This window comes from Natator depressus, chromosome 1 (genome assembly GCF_965152275.1).
Source record: "Natator depressus isolate rNatDep1 chromosome 1, rNatDep2.hap1, whole genome shotgun sequence".
Classification (NCBI taxonomy): Eukaryota; Metazoa; Chordata; order Testudines; family Cheloniidae; genus Natator; species Natator depressus.
The window spans coordinates 302,165,279-302,185,228 of record NC_134234.1 but is presented as its reverse complement, the minus strand read 5'-3'; the positions used below and the strand labels follow the sequence as shown (position 1 = coordinate 302,185,228).

The window sequence follows — 19,950 nt, the reverse complement described above, 5'->3', positions numbered from 1 at the left end:
TTTGAGCGAGACCAGGCAGAAGACCCCAGGTATGATAACGTCAGAAAAGAGGTGGCCGAGATAGATGGGGAGCCTGTGTAGGGAAAGGCCCAATGGCCAGCGCCCTATTTCATGATAAAGAAGAACCTCCTGTATCGGGTGGTACAAATGCAGGAACAATTGGTAAACCAGCTCCTGGTACCTCAAAAACATCAGAGGGCAATATTAAGTCTCGCCCACAGTCACCTCTTTGGGGGACACTTGGGGCCAGAGAAGACTCAGGCACAGGTCTTGCGCAGATTCTTTTGGCCGGGGGTACATGAGGATGTCTGGCGGTACTGCGCCTCCTGCCCCAAATGTCAGTTGCACAGCCCTCTCCCACATCTAAGGGCCCTGTTGGTACCCCTACCAATCATCGATATCCCTTTTGAGCAGGTGGCCATGGACCTGGTGGGGCCTCTAGAGAAGACAACTCGAGGTCACCAATATGTGGTTGTCATCTTGGACTGTGCAACCAGGTATCCAGAGGCCATTCCCCTATGAAATACAGCCTCCAAGTCCATAGCGAAGGCGCTGGTGGAAATTTTTGCCCAAGTAGGGCTACTGAAAGAAATTCTAACGGATCAAGAAACGCCTTTCATGTCCAAGCTGATGAAGGACCTCTGCTCTCTGCTCCATGTCCAGACTCTGTGAACCTCGGTTTACCACCCGCAGACTGACGGCCTGGTAGAGAGATTCAGCCGGACCCTCAAGGCCATGATCAAAAAGGTGGTAAGTAGCGATGGAAAAGACTGGGATACCCTGTTGCCCTACCTTATGTTCGTCATCCATGAAGTTCCTCAAGCCTCCACTGGATTCTCTCCCTTTGAGCTATTATATGGCAGCCACCCCCAGGCCATACTAGATATAGCTAGGGAGATCTTGGAAGAGGAGCCCAATACACAGAAGAATATAGTTGAGCATGTATTGCAAATGAGAGACCGCATAACCCGAGTCACTCCTATAGTGCAGGAGCACGTGGAGAAGGCCCAAAAAGCCCAACAAACTCACTACAACCGCCAAGCAAAGGTTCAGCATTTCCAACCCGGAGACTGAGTAATGGTGTTAGTACCCACGGCAGAGAGTAAACTCTTGGCCCAGTGGCAGGGGCCCCTATGAAACAGTTGAATCTATAGGAGAGGTAAATTATAAGGTATGACAACCAGGATGTAGAAAACAAGAACAAGTGTACCACATCAACCTTGTAAAACCCTGGTGTACCCAAGAAGCATGTGTAATTGCCCAAAAGGAACCACTGCAGAAGAACAAAAACCCCAAACAGGTGAAGGTGTCTCCTGATTTAACACCAGCCCAAAGAGAGGAGGTAGTCGAGATCAACCGGAACCAAGGTGTATTCTCATCTCGGCCAGGTCGAACAACTGAGACATAGCACCACATCATTACACACCCTGGGGCCAAGGTAACAATGAGGCCTTACCGGGTGCCAGCGGCCAAAAGAGAAGAAATCAGAGCAGAAGTAAAGAAAATGTTGGAGTTAGGGGTAATTGAAGAGTCCCACAGTCAGTGGTCTAGCCCGATCGTGCTAGTACCCAAACCAGATGGCTCCACAAGGTTTTGCAATGACTTCCGTTGGCTGAATGAGGTGTCCCAGTTCAATGCATATCCTATACCCCGGATAGACGAGTTAGTGGACTGACTAGCAAATACCCGGTTCCTGACCACTCTAGACTTAACTAAAGGGTATTGGCAGATCCCCCTTGCTGAAGACGCAAAGGAGAAGACCGCTTTCTCCACCCCAGAGGGTCTTTTTCAATATACAGTCCCCCCGTTAGGTCTGCATGGGGCCCCAGCTATCTTTCAGCACCTCATGGAAAAGCTATTGCGCCCCCATGCCAGTTATGCTGCTGCCTACCTGGATGATGTGGTTATTCATACCTCAGACTGGGAAACCCACCTGGAAAAGGTGGAAGCTGTCCTAGATACCCTAAGGCACACTGGCCTTACTGCAAACCCTGCTAAGTGTTCCATAGGATTAACAAAGGCTAGATATCTGGGCTACATTGTGGAGCAAGGCATAGTAAACTAGAGGCCATCCAAAACTGGCCCCAACCGGTTCACAAGAAACAAGTCCAGGCATTTTTGGGGGTAGTGGGGTACTATTGAAGCTTTATTTCCCATTTTGCCACCAGGGCAAGTGCACTGACAGACCTAATAAAAGCTCGGGGACCTGAGATGGTACAATGGACAGACACAGCAGAGAGGGCATTTACAGATCTGCAGACAGCCCTTTGCAGTGGCCCTGTACTTATAGCCCCAGACTTCACTAAGAAGTTCATCTTGCAGACAGACGCATCCGAAGTAGGACTAGGAGCTGTCCTATCCCAGATGATTGGAGAAGAAGAACACCCAATCCTCTATCTTAGTAGGAAACTCCTCCCAAGGGAACAGAAGTATGCGGTGGTCAAGAGGGAATACCTTGCCATTAAGTGGGCCATGGAAACACTGCGATATTACCTGTTAGGAAGGCAGTTTATCCTCATGACCGACCATGCCCCTCTTCAGTGGATGCAACGGAATAAGGAGAAAAATGTGAGGGTGACCAGATGGTTCTTATCCCTCCAACCCTTCCAGTTCCGCATACAGCACAGAGCCGGAAGTCGCCACGGCAACACAGACAGCCTGTCACAGGTGCATTGCATGACAATCCAAGTTGCCCAACCCCTTGGTGTTGAGCAGGGGGGAGGGATATGTGACGGAGTCAGACCAGAAGGATATAAGAGAGTGGTGGAAGGCAGATATATCAGCCTCAGAATGAGCAGGTCCCTGTTCCCTGGATAGCCAAACAAAGGCTACTCCAGGCCAATCAAGACACCTGATGCCAATTAAGGTCATTAGGCTAATGGAGACAGGTGGAACTAATCAAGGTCTCACTCAGACTGCTTAAAAGCTCTCCTTTCCAGTTCCCTCGAGAGAGAGCCCAGGTGAAAGGAGCTGGAGGAGGAAGTATTGCTGTATCCTGAGGGTAAAGGTGAAGCTAGGAAGAGGGGACCATGGAGGAAGCGGCCCAGGGAATCAAAGCGGCAGTTAGCGGTGGAGGGAAATCCACCAACAGCTGCTATCCTTAGGGTCCCTGGGCTGGAACCCAGAGTAGAGGGTGGGCCTGGGTTCCCCCAACACACACACTCTACAGAGATCCCCTTGAGAGGGGCAGCAAGACTCGGTCCATTCAGGAGGGTGAAGTGTGCCTACTGAGCTCTACGGAGTAACAAAGACTGTGGGGTATTTCCCCTTTCCATCTCCCATACTTTCATCACAGGCCAGTAACTCACTAGGATGTGACTCTGGCCACTAGGCTGTGACTCTGGCCACTACACTGTGAAAGGAAGGTCACATTGGGGCCTTAGTGAGTTTCTGAGGCCCCTGGATCCACCAGGAAGTGTGGGACCCACAATTACAGGCTCGGAACTTTGTCACAACTGTTAAACATTATCTTTGTGGGCAGCTAAGAGCTCTCAAACCAGGTAGTTTATTTACTTTAAGGGTGTCAGCCTCTTAGGATCTCAGAAGGTTGCAATTTGTGTTTACAGATTTGCGTGACGCATTCACCACCTGTGCAGAGACAGAATGGATTGACATCATGGCAAAAGAATATTTTCATTCTCTTTCAAATAGTTTAAAACTAAAAATTGAAGAGTGATGGTAAGACGAGTATGGGCTCCTGAATTGGTGAATTATTACACTCTTTTAAAAAGTGATAAGTTGATTGTTGGTTTTTTAACAGGGAAAATGACAGTTTACATTCCTGCTGTCTTGACTCTGAGAACTCCATCTCTTTCTCAGGTTCATTTTATTTTTCTTACCAAAGTAAGAACTAATGAACTTTAAATGTAGGGCCTCTCACTTCAAATGTCCTAAGGCTTTAACTCTACCAGTTTAACATGTGTTAAAAGCACACCGCCTTGTCTACACTAGGCTGTTAACATTTGTTATCTAACACTTCCACATCCTACAAGGCCCAACTGTTCCTTGATGAGCCTTCACTAGAACTAGTGATCTTCATCTGGCCACCTGTTTCATGGCTGGTTAGCTCTGAAAGGATCACAAATCATTTTAAATCTCAAAGTAACTGGCAGTCATTTTGCATTGTTTCATTAGTTAAAGGAAAACATCCTGTTGAGCCCCCGTAGGAAGCTACTCGTTACAATTATACTCATTTCACAGAAGAACTATTCCGCACTAGCATTGCCCTGATGCTGTCCTCCCTAAAGTGGAAGGGGAAATACTGAGGTAATCGACATGTCCTCCCTTACTTGAGATATGCTGGTGCAGGGGAGAGTATACTTCAGGGCCTACTCTTGCTTATTTTCCCTCAGCAATCCTGCCTACTTGTGGGAGCTCCTGCTGGGATTTGCCCCATACAATGTCCAGGACCTTAAAGCCAGGATGTAGCCCTGTCAGGAACTAGCCCTGTTTTAGAAATGTTGGTGAGTTGGTAAATGTAGGCTTGGAAGGATTAGATTTTTATCAGTAAATGTGGTTAAAAGTTGATTTCACTGTACACACACAAACTCACCAAAAAATTTTTCCATCAAGGATAATCAAAATATACAGACAAGGAAAGTAAGAAATGATAACTGAGAACTTATTAGAGTTTGATTTTAAGGATATTTACTTTGTATATTTTGACATGTGATGTTGACAGTTTGTGTTGTAATGCTTACAAAGCTTTAGCTTTTTGAATCTCAACATTTACTGTCATTAAATAATTTTCTGATCCTGTCCCATAATTTCCTGCAGCTGTGAAAATTTGAATAGATAATGTAAATGTTTATTTTTAAGTTTATATTTTTATCAGTTGAAATTATTTTAAAAAAAAATCAAATTGTGCCAAGCCTAAATAAATGGCATTTTCTCCACTGAATTAGCACTGAGCATAGAATTATTGAGCATTGTGCTGCCAGAGATGTTACCAGTCCCTCCACCCATAAAGGGGTAGGACATGTCAGGGTAGTAGGGCTGTATCAGCTGTGACCAGTTCCATAAATCCCCAAGAACACTATGAGGGATGTGCTATGAGGAGTCGGGGCCAGCTTGCACTAGAAACTAGACTCCTGTTGGGGAGGGACAATGCTAGCTGGAAAAGCTTTCTTCTTGATTGACTCAAACTTCCACGGACCAAAGGCATTACTTTTTATTTAAGGTCATTTAGAAATCAGGCCATAAGAAGCCTTTGGAAGTCTCAGTTTAAAAGCTGAACTGAGGTTTAGGTTTTTATATTTTTAATAGCCCAAGTACCCCGGTCAGGTGGAAATCAAGAGCTTGGCAACTGGTACTACGAACAACTGCTGCTCACCTGATACATCCCACTATCAAATATAAAAATCATATACTTTCGTTCTAATTCCATTAATGGTGGTGCTTTGAACTATCTTAATCTTATCAAACAAACTACTACAAATAACTTTAAGACATAAGCATACACAAGTTAAGCAAATCTTAGGCATGCTGACAGGCAATGCCCCATGCAGTTTTCTTAAGCTCCTCTAGTCCTGAGGGCACCACACCAGTAGGTGATATTACCACAAGGGAAAAAAATCACTGATGTGTATGCTAAGTAGTTTATAAACCAATTTTATTACAAAATTATCTTAGTCTGTACAGAACCAGCCTTAACAAATATTGGCCTGTATTTTGCATGATTCTGCAAGAGTGTAATTCCTACCCAACTTATTTATTTTATTTGTACAATGGTAGCACCTGGGGGCCTCATTCATAGACCAGGATCCTGTTATGCTAGAGGCCATACAAACATACATTGCCAAATTATCAGGCCAGTATATTCAGTCAGAGTTCTTTAGAATAGATATTGTCCTTTTCTAGGGTTCTGAATTCTTATGGCCTTGCGGGAGCTCACTGGAAAAAATAAGTCACTTTTTTCTCATTGCTTTTCTATAACTTTAATTGAAAGCTTTCCAAGAGTTTTAGAGTAGGGACTGTCTTTTACAATAGATGTGTACTCTTTGTCTATGGCCTTCTGGAACGCAAACAGCAAATAATAATAAAGCAGCAGGAATGCTTTTTTTTTTTTTAAGAAACAATCTAAATGCTCATTTGTTCTATCAAGAAACACTTTTGTGCAACAGGTACTACCAGATGGAACTTCTTTTACTTCATAAGCACTAATTCAGAATCTAACAAACAAAATGCTCCACCCTCAAAATAAAGATTCCTGCTATCCTATACAGTGAACATTTTATTCTTGGACAGGCTCAAATATTGGAAAGCTATGTGAACTATTTGCTTGCATTTTCCATCTATGCATAATTACTTTTGAGATAAAGTTACTGCACACGTTTTCAGTAATTCCTCAAATGGTTGTAAGTGATAAATTCTTAGAAAACAGGTTAAATGCCAGTCAAAAGAGATATGAAGAGTAAATGTAGTACTGTCTTTTTCTTAATGTTCATGCACAGAGATTTTTTTACTTTAATTGTGATCTGTCCTAATAATTAGGGTCAGTATTTTTAAACCTTTTCTTAAAATAAGGCAAAATAATGCCAAAGCAATTTCTGTTATTGTATGAAAAATCAAACCTATCAAACCCAAAACAAAGACCTGAAACCAACAGGGTGCTGAGCACCTTAGGTTCTCACTGAAATAATTAAGTACCATGCACTAACAGGTGCCTGCCAAGGACCAAATTCTGCACTTACAATACTATTTACTTAAATGAAATGATCAGAGACATAAATTAGTGCATGTTTAGGTGGGGGGGATGGGAAAGAAGAAGAAAAATGACTCTATTGAGCAGTCACTTAACTTTCTGTCTGGAACAAGCTGATGTGGATCTTAAATGTGCACTCCATCATGCTACTTTCTTTAGAGGTCTGGACATGATGGAGATAGGAGAGGGATCATTCCACATCTACATTGCTGCTTGGAGCTGGAACAAGTTGTATTGTTCCAGTCCTCTGTATCAAATACAGGAAAGGGCTTTTTTCCTCCCCAAGAGTGTTGTGTCAATGAGAACATGAATTTGGGGTAGAATCTCATTTAACTGTAGTTGAAGGCTTATCTACATGGCAAGTTAACAAGCACTCCAGAGTGTGAATTTACAGCACATCAGTAACTAACTCACCATATGGACATGCGACAGTGCTTTGAAAGTCCTGGTGTATGACTTAGCACACTGATGCTTCCAAGTACAGTATGCTAAGCTGCAGTCTGGGACTTTCACTGCGCTGTGGCAGTGTTCACACAGTGAGTTAGGGCATGGACAGCAGGTATGCTCTAGATTCACACCCTCCCTTGCTGCATGCTATCTTCCCAGGCAGACAAGCCTTCAGACTGGCCCTTCTGCAGATGTGCAGCGAGGAGATGAGTTTTCTTCCACCACCACCACCTCCAAGCCCTTTTGCATAGCCTATGTAAAAGCCAGAAACAATTGCGGCCCCTTCACTCAGTCAGGTGGAGTATATGGTCATTCATAAAGGGGTATGACGGAGCACAGGCAGAAACTTCCTGGTGATCCACACCAACCCCACCAAGAGCAGGGCTCTGCCTTAAGCACACAATTGAGTTCTAAAAGATTTACCAGAGGCTGTAGGTAGGGAATTAACATTTGGTTTTCAGCATTTTTTAATCTTCTCTACAGTGTTTCCTCAGAAACTTTGTAGAAGCTAGAAGGACTGAAGAGATGACTGATGACACTAGGACACCGTGTGAGGGAAGGGTTCTTGCTGGATTTCTCCCTGGTCATAGTGTAATACTAGCTTGTTCAGAGTCCACATGTACCAAAACTTCCTCCTGCCATTATGAAGATATCTGTTCATTCTTTTTTACCCTCAAGGCAGTGCCTTGAACTACTGTCGGGAACTATTTAATAACACTTTTTCTTATGCTAACCAGCTGCTCACCTCACTGGCACTAGCTCTAGAGGCTTAAATACCTAAAAGATATGGGTCAGATTCAGCAGTTGGCACCCACGGGATGGACAGAGCAGTCAGCAGTCATGAGGCTGACCAATATTGTTAACCTTCCCATCATTCTAGGAATTTCCTGTCTTATTGCAGGGGATGCACAGCGTGGCCCTTAGAGCAAAAATAGAATTTGGAATGGCTGCAACAGGCTGGTTCTTGGATCTGTGTTGTTGACAATAGCTATAAGACTGGACTCATGCAGCAGTCTGTGGCAGAAGGCCTAGCATGGAACAAAGCCAGGACCTCTTCTTCAGAAAGTCTTAATAAATTTCCTGTCAAACTGCTAATCAAAACTCAGGCTGTTCTTTGAGTATCAGTGGCATACACAGTAAGGCCTTAAACATATTAAAAAAAACTTTATTATTTAATTGTACCCTGCATAGCGATAAAGTACAGTAACCTCCTCTTATCTTAAAACAAACCATCTATTGTTTTCTTGCTTGAATGGATCTAAAAGAAAATAACTTTCACTGTATGACCTAAAGAAAGACTTTGCTAAGCTAGTTTAAATATCTGTTGTCTTTAATATATAGATGAAAACAAGAGCCCTGTCTTGTGACAAGGCTGGGTGAATAAGAAGATATTAGAAGCTGGGTGGAATAAATACAGACAAGCTCTAGTGCAATACATCTTTACAAAATACACTTTTGTGTTTCACTGTGTGATAAAAACACTTGTCTGGAACCATGATCTGACAGCAGCAAGAAACATACAGTACCCATGGAGCCCACCTCAATGTATCAGTTACGAACTGGATGTTAAATAGGAGCTTGATCCTGCAGTAGTTTACATGCACAGAGTCAGATTTTTAGAAGACCTCAGCACGCTGAATACTGAGCTCTTTTGAAAATCTGACCATGAGGTCAAGAAGAGTGGTGGGTGCTGAGGCCTTTAAAATCTGGCCCATAACTCTCCATTGAAATCAACGACAGTTTTGGTGTGGAAAAATAGCAAAACTGAGCACCTCATGCAGACGCTTTCCTCAGTAAATAGTTTTATAAGAGTTAAAAAATAGTAAAGCTGTTTTTAAAAAATTTTGTTGTTTAAAAATGTTGATGAACATACAATTTTTGTTTCGGCAAAAAATTATCTAAATTTTCCAGGTTTTTTGCTTAAATATTTTCTATTTTCAGCTGAGGAAAGAATAGTTTTTAGGGCTTGGGGTTTTTCAATTAAATCCTCAATTTTTCAGAAATCTCCATGGAGATTTCTGTTTCTATGAAAACTTTTCACTGAAAAAAGATTTTTGAATGAAAATTGTTGACCATCTCTAAACCACAGCGCTGGGAGAACTCACCTGAGCCAACCTTGCTGGGTTCTGTTTGTGTAGGTTATGTGTATCAGAACCTTCAAAATCTGGTCACAGGGGCTCCACAGCTGGTTTGCTTGGTGTTTCACAAAACTCATGTAGTGTCCCACCCTGGAAACTCCCTGTTAATAGACTAAGCCCATAAGTAGCAGTATCACTCTTCCTAATTTTGAGTAGCTCTGAGATTCTAAACCTTTCACACAGTTCCTGGGATCTTTCATACAGTTCTAGAGGCTCCCCTATTACCATACTCCTCATCCTGAAGCATTTTTTCTCATTCAATAAACAGCTGTTCTGAAATTTCTGGCTATTTTTAATCGTACGTAAAGGTTGTTAATTCCATTTTCTATAAAGACATTTTGGTAATTAGATCTATTCTGAAAGAATAAATGAATTTAAAATATGATTGTTTGGCTTTTAACAATCAAAGTAGGTAGAAACTTTGGTAAGAAGCATCAGACCTTACTGTCAATGGTTTTATAATAGGCCTACTCTGTGGGCTTAGACCGTTTTATATGCAGCTGGGGAAACTATTCACAAATATTTTTTTCAAATTCAAATGGCTTCTCACATTTCCCCCTTTCTCTTTGCAAATATTAATGCAAACACATTCACATGAATGTTGCAGAATGGTTATTCTTAGTCTGAATGTTTTAAGGGCCTGATCCAGTGCCCATGGAAGTCAATAGGAAGCACTGGTTGAAGGCATCAAGCCTAATAAAGTGATTTGCTTTTCATGCCAAAAGTGCTTTCCCACTGCGTTTAAAGTTTGTCATCCAGTCAGGAAACAGAAAAATTTCTATCTCAAATCACAAACAGCAAATTAGACTAAGATATAGTTTAAGTAAATATTTTGTGAGCAGCCCAATTTTCCTTCTCCCGTCTCTGGAATTGGTGTCACATTGCTACCACCATCATCCTTTCTGAGAGGATGAAAAACTGTGAAGAACACTCTTCTCTGGATTTGCTGTCCTTCCCTACATCATCCTTCACTGAACAACAGTCTCTGCCACATCCCCTGTTCTCAAAAGGGCTCCCTAACCCGAGTCGCAATGTGCAAAGAGACTGCATTTTCCGAACAGATCACCAGGATCTGCCTCTAGCAAGGGACTGGGTTGTGATGACAAAGCTACACCATTAGTGCCCATGTTAAGGCTGGCTCCTGGTATCTGCACAGGGCCTAAATGGTGCACATGATGACTTCTTTCTCCCTCCTTTGCTTTGATAGTTATTACTGCATTTGTAATTTCCTTTACAGGTCATTAGTTTCCTTGGTCATTTTGTGCACTAACACAACAACCTTGGCACAGAGGCTGTTATGGGCTTGTGCACATGCAACTGCCTACAGTTACTAGTTTTGTCTGTGCAATAACTGTCGTGAATGCCAGTTGGTGACAGAAAACTGGGGACTGGCACTGGGTTCATGAATACTGACACTAATAGAGCTGAAATTTCTTCCCCCAGGGAAAAAAACTTTTAGTTTTCATTGAAATCTTGCGCAGGAAATTTTGAGTTTCCTGCTGAAAATGGGAGTTATAGTGCCTCACGGGAGTTGTAGTTTGATCCTTGTGTCCTCATTCTCCTCTGTGGACAGGTACCCCAGCTAGACAACACCTCCCATAATACAACAGAGAGTCTCCCCTTTTTCGTGAGGGGAATCTATGCAACGTGGAGTCTCTGACTGTGTTGCTTTGTGGAAGATGTGGTCCAACTGGGGATCCTGGCCCATAGGGGAGAATGGGAAAACAAAGAGCAAACTACAGTTCCCACTGTTGGCCACAATCTTTTGTTTTTGGGGAAACATTTTGATAAAAAATTAATTTTCCATGCAAAAAAAGTCATCTAGTGTAAAACCCACTTTTCTGTCAAAGAATATTTTGAGAGAAAATTTGCAACCAGGCCTTCACACAAACCCTTTCTGTGAATGTGATAAGAGAAAACTAATCTGAAGTCTGAACTCACTCTGTCAAACTATATAGTGGCCTAACTTTTCCAGCAGTTATGTCTCAAGGAAGGCCAGACTCAAATGTCAAAAAGGGAAAGGTTTAAAACAGGTAGGGAACCTTTTTCTATCAGGGGTCACTGGCCCACAGAAAAACTCAGTTGCAGGCCACACAGCACCACGGAGGAGCGTGGAGGGGGTGGGGGGCTTCCCCCCACAGCGGGGTGAGCCGGCGGTCACAGCTCCAGCCCCATGGAGGTGTGTGTGTGTGCAGATGCTCGGGTTTCCCCTAGGCTCCAGGGTGAGGCCAGAAATGAGGGATTCAGGATGCGGTAGGGGACTCCCGGTTGGGGCAGGGGGTTGGAGTGTGGGAGGGGATGAGGACTCCAGCTGGGGGTGTGGGCTCTGGGGTGGGGCTGGGAATGATGGTATTAGGGTGCAGGAGAAGGCTCTGGGCTGGAGCCAAGGGGGTTGGAGTGCAGCAGGGCGGGGCTCAGGGCTGGGGTAGGGGGTTGGGGTGCAGGGTTTGGGAGGTACTTAGGGTGAGGGAGGGTGTTCTGAGCTGGGGCAGGAGATGCAGGCTCCCACCAGGCAGTGCTTATCTCAGGCAGCTCCCGGTCGGCGGCACAGCGGGGCTAAGGCAGACTCCCTGACTGGCTCCACGCTGCTCCCAGAAGCAGCCGCAATGTCCAGCCCCTAGGCGGAGGGGCCAGAGGGCTCTGCGCTGTGCCCTCAGGCACTGCCCCCGAAGCTCCCATTGGCTATGGCTGGGGGCAGGGGCAGCGCACGGAGTTTCCCTCAGTTCCCTGATCGCCGCTTCGCCTAGGGGCTGCACGGACATGCCAGCTGCTTCCAGGAGCTGCACGGAGCCAGCCGGACTTTTAACATCTTGCCAACCCCAGCTTCCACCCACAGCAGGGTGAGCCAGTGCTCATGGCTCCAGCCCCAAGGGGGGGGCACCCAGGCTCAGGGCTTCTGGCCCGTGGCATATAGACTTGCCGTGGGCCAGATGAAATGAAGCAGCAGGTAGGATCCGGCCCACGGGCCATAGGTTCCCCATCCCCTAGTTTAAAATATCCTAAAATTCTCTAACCCTGATTGTTTAGCTCCTCCTAACTCCCACACTAGTCTCGCACTCTCCAACAGAACCCAAGACCCCGTGGCTTTAATTATAATCACTCCTTTGGCATTGTAATTTCACCAGTTTATCTGGAATAAAAATAATACCATGTGACTAGAGAACCCAATCACCCAGTGATAACACACACATGGTTACATTCATGATGAGTTATCTGAGCAGTTACAAGTAACTTACAAACAAAGCGAAAAGACTGACCTATTCTAGCTGACAGCAAGTAATTTGTGAGTCATTAGTTAAACTGATCACAGTAAATAGTACATTCAATGCAGTCATTTGAATGGGCTGGGCAGAGGTCATTTGAAGGCATCTTCCCCTTTTTCTCCCCTTCTTATTTTCCTGGAAGGAGTCTCTGCTCCAGTAACCCCATTTGCCTTTGGTATGCTAGAAGCAGCAACTTAATTCTGATTTTTGTCACATGACAATGGTGTTTATGGCAGCAGTGTGAGAGAGAGCGCCTGTGTGAGAGAATGTGCACCCTCCATCCACTGACTAGCTAGAGAAGGGTTAATCCCTGCTCTCCAAGTAATGCAGATCCCACAGCTTTCCACCTTTTGTGCAGACACTGCCTTGAGTGAAGCCATGAGGGGAGAGCAGTTGGCTCAACTGGAGGGAACTATCCTATCCAGAGGTGTAAAAAAAGGAGTCAGTGATGCATTAACCTATGAGGTACATCCTCTTCTTGAACAAAGGGACACCCTGACTGTAAGAAGCACTTGCTGAGTTTTCTGAATTGACCATGGCTGCAGGATATCTTGCTTAGTTAAACTCCATACCCTGGATTGTTGGGCCCCTCACCTGGTTTGAGTCATGTGACTTATCACAGATCATAAGAGAATTTTAATTTTAAGACTGACCTCTTCTAGTTGACAGGCCTTGATGACACTCTTGTATCTGTATTCATCATAGGACACACCAAAGATGATGTTTTCTTTGATTGTTCCAGGCATGATCCAGGAGACTTGTGGAGAAAAGGAAATCCTTCCACTGTGCTTGATTTTACCTTCTGAAGGCTCCAACTCTCCCATTATCAACATCAAGAGAGAAGTCTGAAAATAATTAACAGTTAATGTATCAGAACAATTTACACAACTGTAACAGATGCTCAGCATATGTGAGTCATCTTAATAAATAGCTTGTACTTTATTATGATGCATTCATCTTGTGCAGAGAGTCCATATCAGCACCTATCCAACACCAAAGCTGTATTTAGTGGAGGTTTTGGTGGTGCATGGGGTCCTGTAAAGGCTTCTAAACTGGGATGAATTTCATTCTCAGTAAATGAGGACAGTAGTCTATAATGCCGTGTAGCTATTCTAGTATAGGAACTGGGAACTCTGCATTCTGATCAGCTGGCAAACTGAATTGAGCAGATATTCTGGCTAAGAAACAAAGATCAAAACATCTTAGACCAGTGCAGTAAAACTAAGTGTCATATAAGACAGCCATTTTTTAAATATTTATTTTACCAGTGAGACAGTTTCATTTGGGCATACACATAACAGTTTGCATGAGCAATTGTAGTAGCTGCTTGATGTCTTGCATAGTTAAACTCCACATCCTGTGTTGTTGGATCCCTCGCCTGACTTGAGTCATGTGATGGTTGCACAGGCACATTTTATATTCAGGCCTGCAATGATTTAAATAAACGAATGTGTGTGTGTGTGTGTGTGTGTGTGTGAGAGAGAGAGAGAGAGAGAGAGAGAGAGAGAGAGAGAGAGAGAGAGTGGGAGGAGGTTATTATTCAATTTTGACATCACCAGTTATTTTGTTTAATTTTTTTCTCTATCCCATGACACAATGCAAAATGTGTTGCTTTTTGTTGGTGGTGGCTGTCACATGCAGGCTCAGAAATCTTTCTACCTATGTAGCCTTGAAAAGTGTAACTTCTTTGTGCATGTTTAATTGTTCAGATAAACAACTCAGTTTGATCTGATTTTTCCTCTGTTAACTCAGCTATGGCTAGTGTTTCGTATTTCTCTTCATAAAAGAATTGATTGTAATTTCAATACTGACATGTTATAATTTCAAAGTTAATCAGTAGCTAGTAGTAACCTTGCCACACAGTGTTGGCTACCTGATCAAAGAATAGAATTGAGAAATACAAGGAAATATATGTTACAAGAGGTACTCTATTTATTAGTGATAAGAATACCATTAATCAGCACAGCTGGGACTTGGTGGCCAAAAACTCCATAAATCTTCTTAAGTCACAATTTTATGGTGTGACGTTCAGAGGAAGTTTGACAGATAGTAAAATATTCATGGGGAATCTTGTGTGGTATATCATTCCCCTGACCCAGAGGCTCAATTCTCCAAAATGCCTGGTTCACCAGGTTAAACACTAGGTCCAGTATTTCACAGGATTAACCATTTAGTGTGTTTCACACATCTAGCATCTATCTGTTTGTTTTAATCCTGTGTCTCTAATATAACTTTTAATTTGCTCAAACTAAAGTGTCTGCTGGTAAAACACTCCTAAAAATTTGTCACGCTTCTGCGGTTTTCCAAGTCCAGAAAAATGCCTTTTGCAGATACCAATTATAGACAAAAATAACATTGTGTATTCTGTTTCTGTGGTTCATGGGTTTGGTTATACCTGGGTGAGCCAATAATAAATTTAGCCAAAAGAAGGACAGTAAGGATTAAATATTTTGAGGAAAAAAGCTTTCCTTTTCCTAAATTCTTGTATATTAGATTGTTTTAAGTAACTCAAGGAAATGGATTCTCCAGATAAAGACTATCATTGAAGATAATTATCCACTGGAACAATTTACTAAGGGTTGTGGCAAATTCTTCATCAGTAGTAATTTTTAAATCAAGATTGAATGTTTTTTCTAAAAGATATATATTCTAGTTCAAACAGGGATTATTTCAGGAAAGTTCTATAGCCAGGAGGTCAGACTAGATGATCACAGTGCTCCCTTCTAGCCTCAGAATCTATGAAACCATATTTTATTTAAATTGTTAGTTTAAGATTATAAATACTGGATCAAGGGGAATAACCACGTTAGGCTAAAAGTGACTGGAATAATGTGTCAGAAATTGTTCTTCTGTTAGTTTCTGATGAAAATATTGTGTCCTGCTTCACATACAGTCAAAATCATCAGCAGTAACTTTTTCATACTTGTATCTTATTATGCCAAGTCTACAATGCAATTCCCATTGGTATCAATACTTAAGAATAATGCTTGAGATAGAAGCTGATGGGAGTTTTACCATTGACTTCAATGTACCAAGGATTTTACCCAGTGAATATAATAAAAGAAAATCAGGATTGGATCAAAAACAATTAGCTAACCAAAATAAATAAATTAAAAGTTGATAAATGCATAACCAATAGTGGTCCATGTTGTCATACCTTTCTCCACAAGCAGTCCCACTGAAGTCAATGGGACCACGCTGGTGAAGTAAATTGCTACTCAGTATGAATCGGGGTATCACAATCCAGCACATTATTTGTAATAAATAGTTTGATCAGATATATTATCGGCAAGTCAAATGCACCATTGAATGATTTGATTATATAAGTTAGGCTCTTCAGGATATTATTTTTGGAAGCACATAAATTGTTGACATAACTATTAATTGTTTATGGTCTTCACTGTGGAAATTTAATTTTGTGTTATTCCTATGAAACACCTCTGACTTCTTAAGATCAGTCTTGTCTTGTAAATTACCATTTCCTTGTTAGAATGTAAAAATGGCCATATTGTGTCAGGTCAATGATCCATCTAGCCCAGTATCCTGTCTTCCGACAGTGGCCAATGCCACATGCTTCAGAGGGAATGAACAGAACAGGTCAATTATCAAGTGATCCATCTCCTGTCACCCAGTCCCAGCTTCTGGCAATTAGAGGCTTAGGAACACAATATTTGAGTTTGTATTTACTTGTATATGGCCTATATACATTCTAGTATGGAAAATACCCAGGATAACATTCTTATATTGCCCGAGCCACTAAAAATACAATAGAAGTCCTTTGGCCATTCCATTCAAACTAGAGGCTTTGATATAGTTTAGGCAGAGGGCATGGCATGGGAAGAAGATAATCAGGTACATTGCAGCAAATGAATACCATATTATAGTTAAAACAATAACAATTTAACCATATTATAAAACACTTTTGCCAAACAATAATATTTTATATTTTATCAGTGAGGTAGAAACTGGAATACCTTGCCTGCACCAGTAGATCCAGAAACAGTTAACAGCTCTCCTTTCTCAATTTTAAAGTTGATATCTTTAAGAACAGGAGTGCCATAAAGTGGAAAGTTACTAAAGAGGAGATTATTATCATTACTGGAAACTTTTCTGCTCTCCTGCTTTGCTTTTACAAATATCTCCCCAATTCCCTGCAAAAACATTAGACAGGCAATAAATAGAAGAAAGACATATGCAGACACGTATGTAATACTGTAGAGCTGTATTTTTTTAAATACAGGTAAGAAAAGTATGCACTTATTCTAATATTTGTTTTCTTAGATCTACATGATTTCATTATTACATTTTAAAAATAATAAATTTATTAAATGATCTTTACAGTAAACCTGGCTTTTTGCTAAAGTTGGGGTGATAAGTGCAGGCACCTTTAACGTTGCTATTTTTCCAGCATCAATACAGCTTTGGAGACTGATTCTGCTCCCATGCTGGTGTCAATCAGGAATAACTAGTGAAACGCTGCCAAAATGCAAACAAAGTGCTTCCTCCAAAATTTCCATTTTGGCATAATTTGACATGTTTAAATGTGATTTTCCCAAGATAGTGCACTTTCTCACCCATCACCCATAAAGCAGTCTTCTCTAATTGGTGTGGGCAGCCAATGGAGAGAGCAAGTTTTCACTAACTAAGGGATTGATCAGCAGATAATCCTAAACTAGGGCAGGGAACCTGGGATTAGCACAGATGATCCAGAAAAAGGTTGTGGGGTTTTATTTTTCGTTTGTTTTGTTCTATGTAATTAATGGGAAAAAATCTGAAATTAAAAAATATTTCTAGTAATTTTATTTTGTTTGATTTAAGTTCTAACCTCATCCCAGAAGGCTGTTACTTTTTCCAGCTCAACACCAGTTGTTGTTAAATTATACTCCAGAGTTTTATATTCTTCTTTTTGCAAGAAATCCTGTAAGCGTAATGACAATAGATTATAGCAAAGAGTATTAGACTACACTATCACACACAAACAGATAATACACAGCACAGTTAACCAGTGCATTTATATCAACTTCAGCAGCTGGTATTCAGTCTTATCATTGTATTTTTGTGTTCTAGTGCAAGGGAGATGAATATGTTTTGTGTGTAGTGTGTTTCCTTATCTCTTGGAAGCACGAGGAAGTTGCTTGTGAAGATGGAGACTCTGTCACCACCAGCCGAAACGTACTGTATGGGCATCAGGGTCTGATTAAGAGTGGTTATAAAAACTTGGTATATCCTTGGTTTTAAGGGCTTACATTGGGCAATGTCATGCAACCAGTCAAAATCATTTTTAAACAAAGATTCTGTTGATGAAATAATTAGAAATATTGATAAGCAAAGAAACAAACTACTTATCTGTTCTTTCTCACTTACCCCAGGACTGCAAAAAAATGAGTTAATTATCAAGGTATATCCACCAAAAAGGAAAGTTATATAACAGATCTTTGCTACTGCAGCTTTAAGGTTGTATAATTAAAATGGTAGAAGTCAGAGAAGGCAAAAATAAAGGTTTCTTCAGCAGCATTGCGCTAATATTATTTTATGGCATACACTTAACAGGCAAAACAGGAATAGAAAATAGGACGTGTGTAATTTGGTTAAGCTAATGTTGCTGTAGGAAAGTTAACTTTTGCATTCTCTGGCTTTACTAAAGAATTATTAAAATTGTACAGTTCATATAAAAAGTTATTCTATTTAAGTTCCATTTTCCTTTTTCAAAGGGGAGAGCTAAAGGCTCCTCTACCCCCCAATGCCTTCTTTAAAGTCCTGAGGCCAAATTTTGCCAGCTTAGGCCCTGATCGAGTATGATATTTAAACACATACCTAATGGGACAACACACAATCATGAAGTTACTCACATGAGTGAGTATTTGTAGGACTAGAGTTTTAGGCACCTAAATTTATTCTTTAGGTAGTACCTATATGGTGATTTAGGCAAGGACAGCTTCACTCCCCGTCAGCCAGACAGATAGGGTTGCCAACTGTCTAATTGCACAAACCAAAACACCCTCTTCCCTGATTCTGCCCAGAGGCCCCACCCCTTCCCCGCCCCTTCTCCGAGGCCACGCCCCACTCACTCCATCCCCACTCCCTCTGTCGCTCGCTCTCCTCCACTCTCACTCACTTTCACCAGGCTGTGGCAGGGGGTTGGAGTACAGGAGGGGGTGCGGGCTCTGGGCTGAGGGGTGGGGCCAAGTGGTTCGGAGTGTGGGAGGGGGCTCTGGCTGAACCTGGCACAGGGGGTTGGAGTTCAGGAAGGGGTACAGGGTGCAAGTTCTGGGAGGAAGTTTGGGTGCTGGAGGGAACTCCAGGCTGGGGCAGGGGATTGGGGTACAGGAGGGGGTGAGGGGTGCAGGCTCTGGGAGGGAGTTTGGGTGCAGGAGGGGGCTGGGGTAGGGGGTTGGAGTGCAGGAGGGGATGCAGGGTGCAGGCTCTGGTCAGGAGGTACTTACCTCAGGCAGCTCCTGGGCGGCAGCACTGCGGGGCTAAGGTGGGCTCCCTACCTGCCCAGGCCTTGTGCCGCTCCCAGAAGTGGCTGACATGTCCCTGTGGCCCTTGGGGGGTGCAGGGACCTCTGCATACTGCCCATGCCCGCAAGTGCCACCCCCACAGCTCCCATTGACCACAGTTCATGGCCAATGGGAGCTGCAGAGTCGGCACGGGGGGCAGGGACAGGATGTGGTGCCTCCTGCTTCCCGCCCCCAAGGGGAAGCAGGGACATGCCAGCCACTTTCTGGTGCAGCATGGAATCAGGGCAGGCAGGGAGCGTGCCTTAGCCCCACTGTGCCACCAGACTTTCAGCGCCTAAAGTCTCCCAGTTTGACTTCAGTAGCCTCCAGGAGATAGGGCCTGATTCCAGGAGACTCCCAGCAAAACCAGGAGGGTTGGCAACCCTACAGACAGACCATTAAATCCTTCCTGCCCTGGTCCAATGTGGGATTTGTCCTTCCTGTCATAGATCTAAATCTCAAACACTCAAGTTTAGATTTGACCCTTTGCAAAGTACAGAGATCAGACCAGCATGAAATCCAGATCAGAATCTCCCCCGTCCAACTCTTGTTTGTCCCTGGTCCTCTCTTTCTCCCACCCCCCTGCTCAACCCAAACAAATAAAAAAAGCCAGTTTAGAACTGTTCTAAACCCATATTATGATTCAGGTCTATCTATAAGTACTATCTCATGCATTCTTATCACATTAATTATAAAAATGTATTGTATTCAATAACTTTAACAAAAAAAATGGAGAGAGCTGATGAGATTTGGACAAAAAATAATATAAGAATTCCAAGAGAGATCTGAAACAGCATTTTTAAATGATCCATCCCATAAGACCCCATCTTGAATTCACTGCACACATCCAAAACTACTGTTGACATAGTGGGTGTTTGAGGTATGCAACAATTGTAAGA

General features: G+C 42.7%; 1 protein-coding gene across 1 annotated transcript in view; it reads right to left on the bottom strand.

The window, feature by feature from the left end:
• CFTR (CF transmembrane conductance regulator) overlaps window positions 1-19,950 on the bottom strand; it is a 139,280-nt gene that overhangs the window by 91,709 nt on the left and 27,621 nt on the right. Inside the window, exons 8-10 of the mRNA XM_074952101.1 lie at window positions 17,377-17,469; window positions 16,526-16,702; window positions 13,205-13,396 (exon numbers count right to left, since the gene is read on the bottom strand). Of these exons, the coding sequence (XP_074808202.1) occupies window positions 13,205-13,396; window positions 16,526-16,702; window positions 17,377-17,469 (462 nt within the window). The remainder of the gene's footprint in view (window positions 1-13,204; window positions 13,397-16,525; window positions 16,703-17,376; window positions 17,470-19,950) is intronic.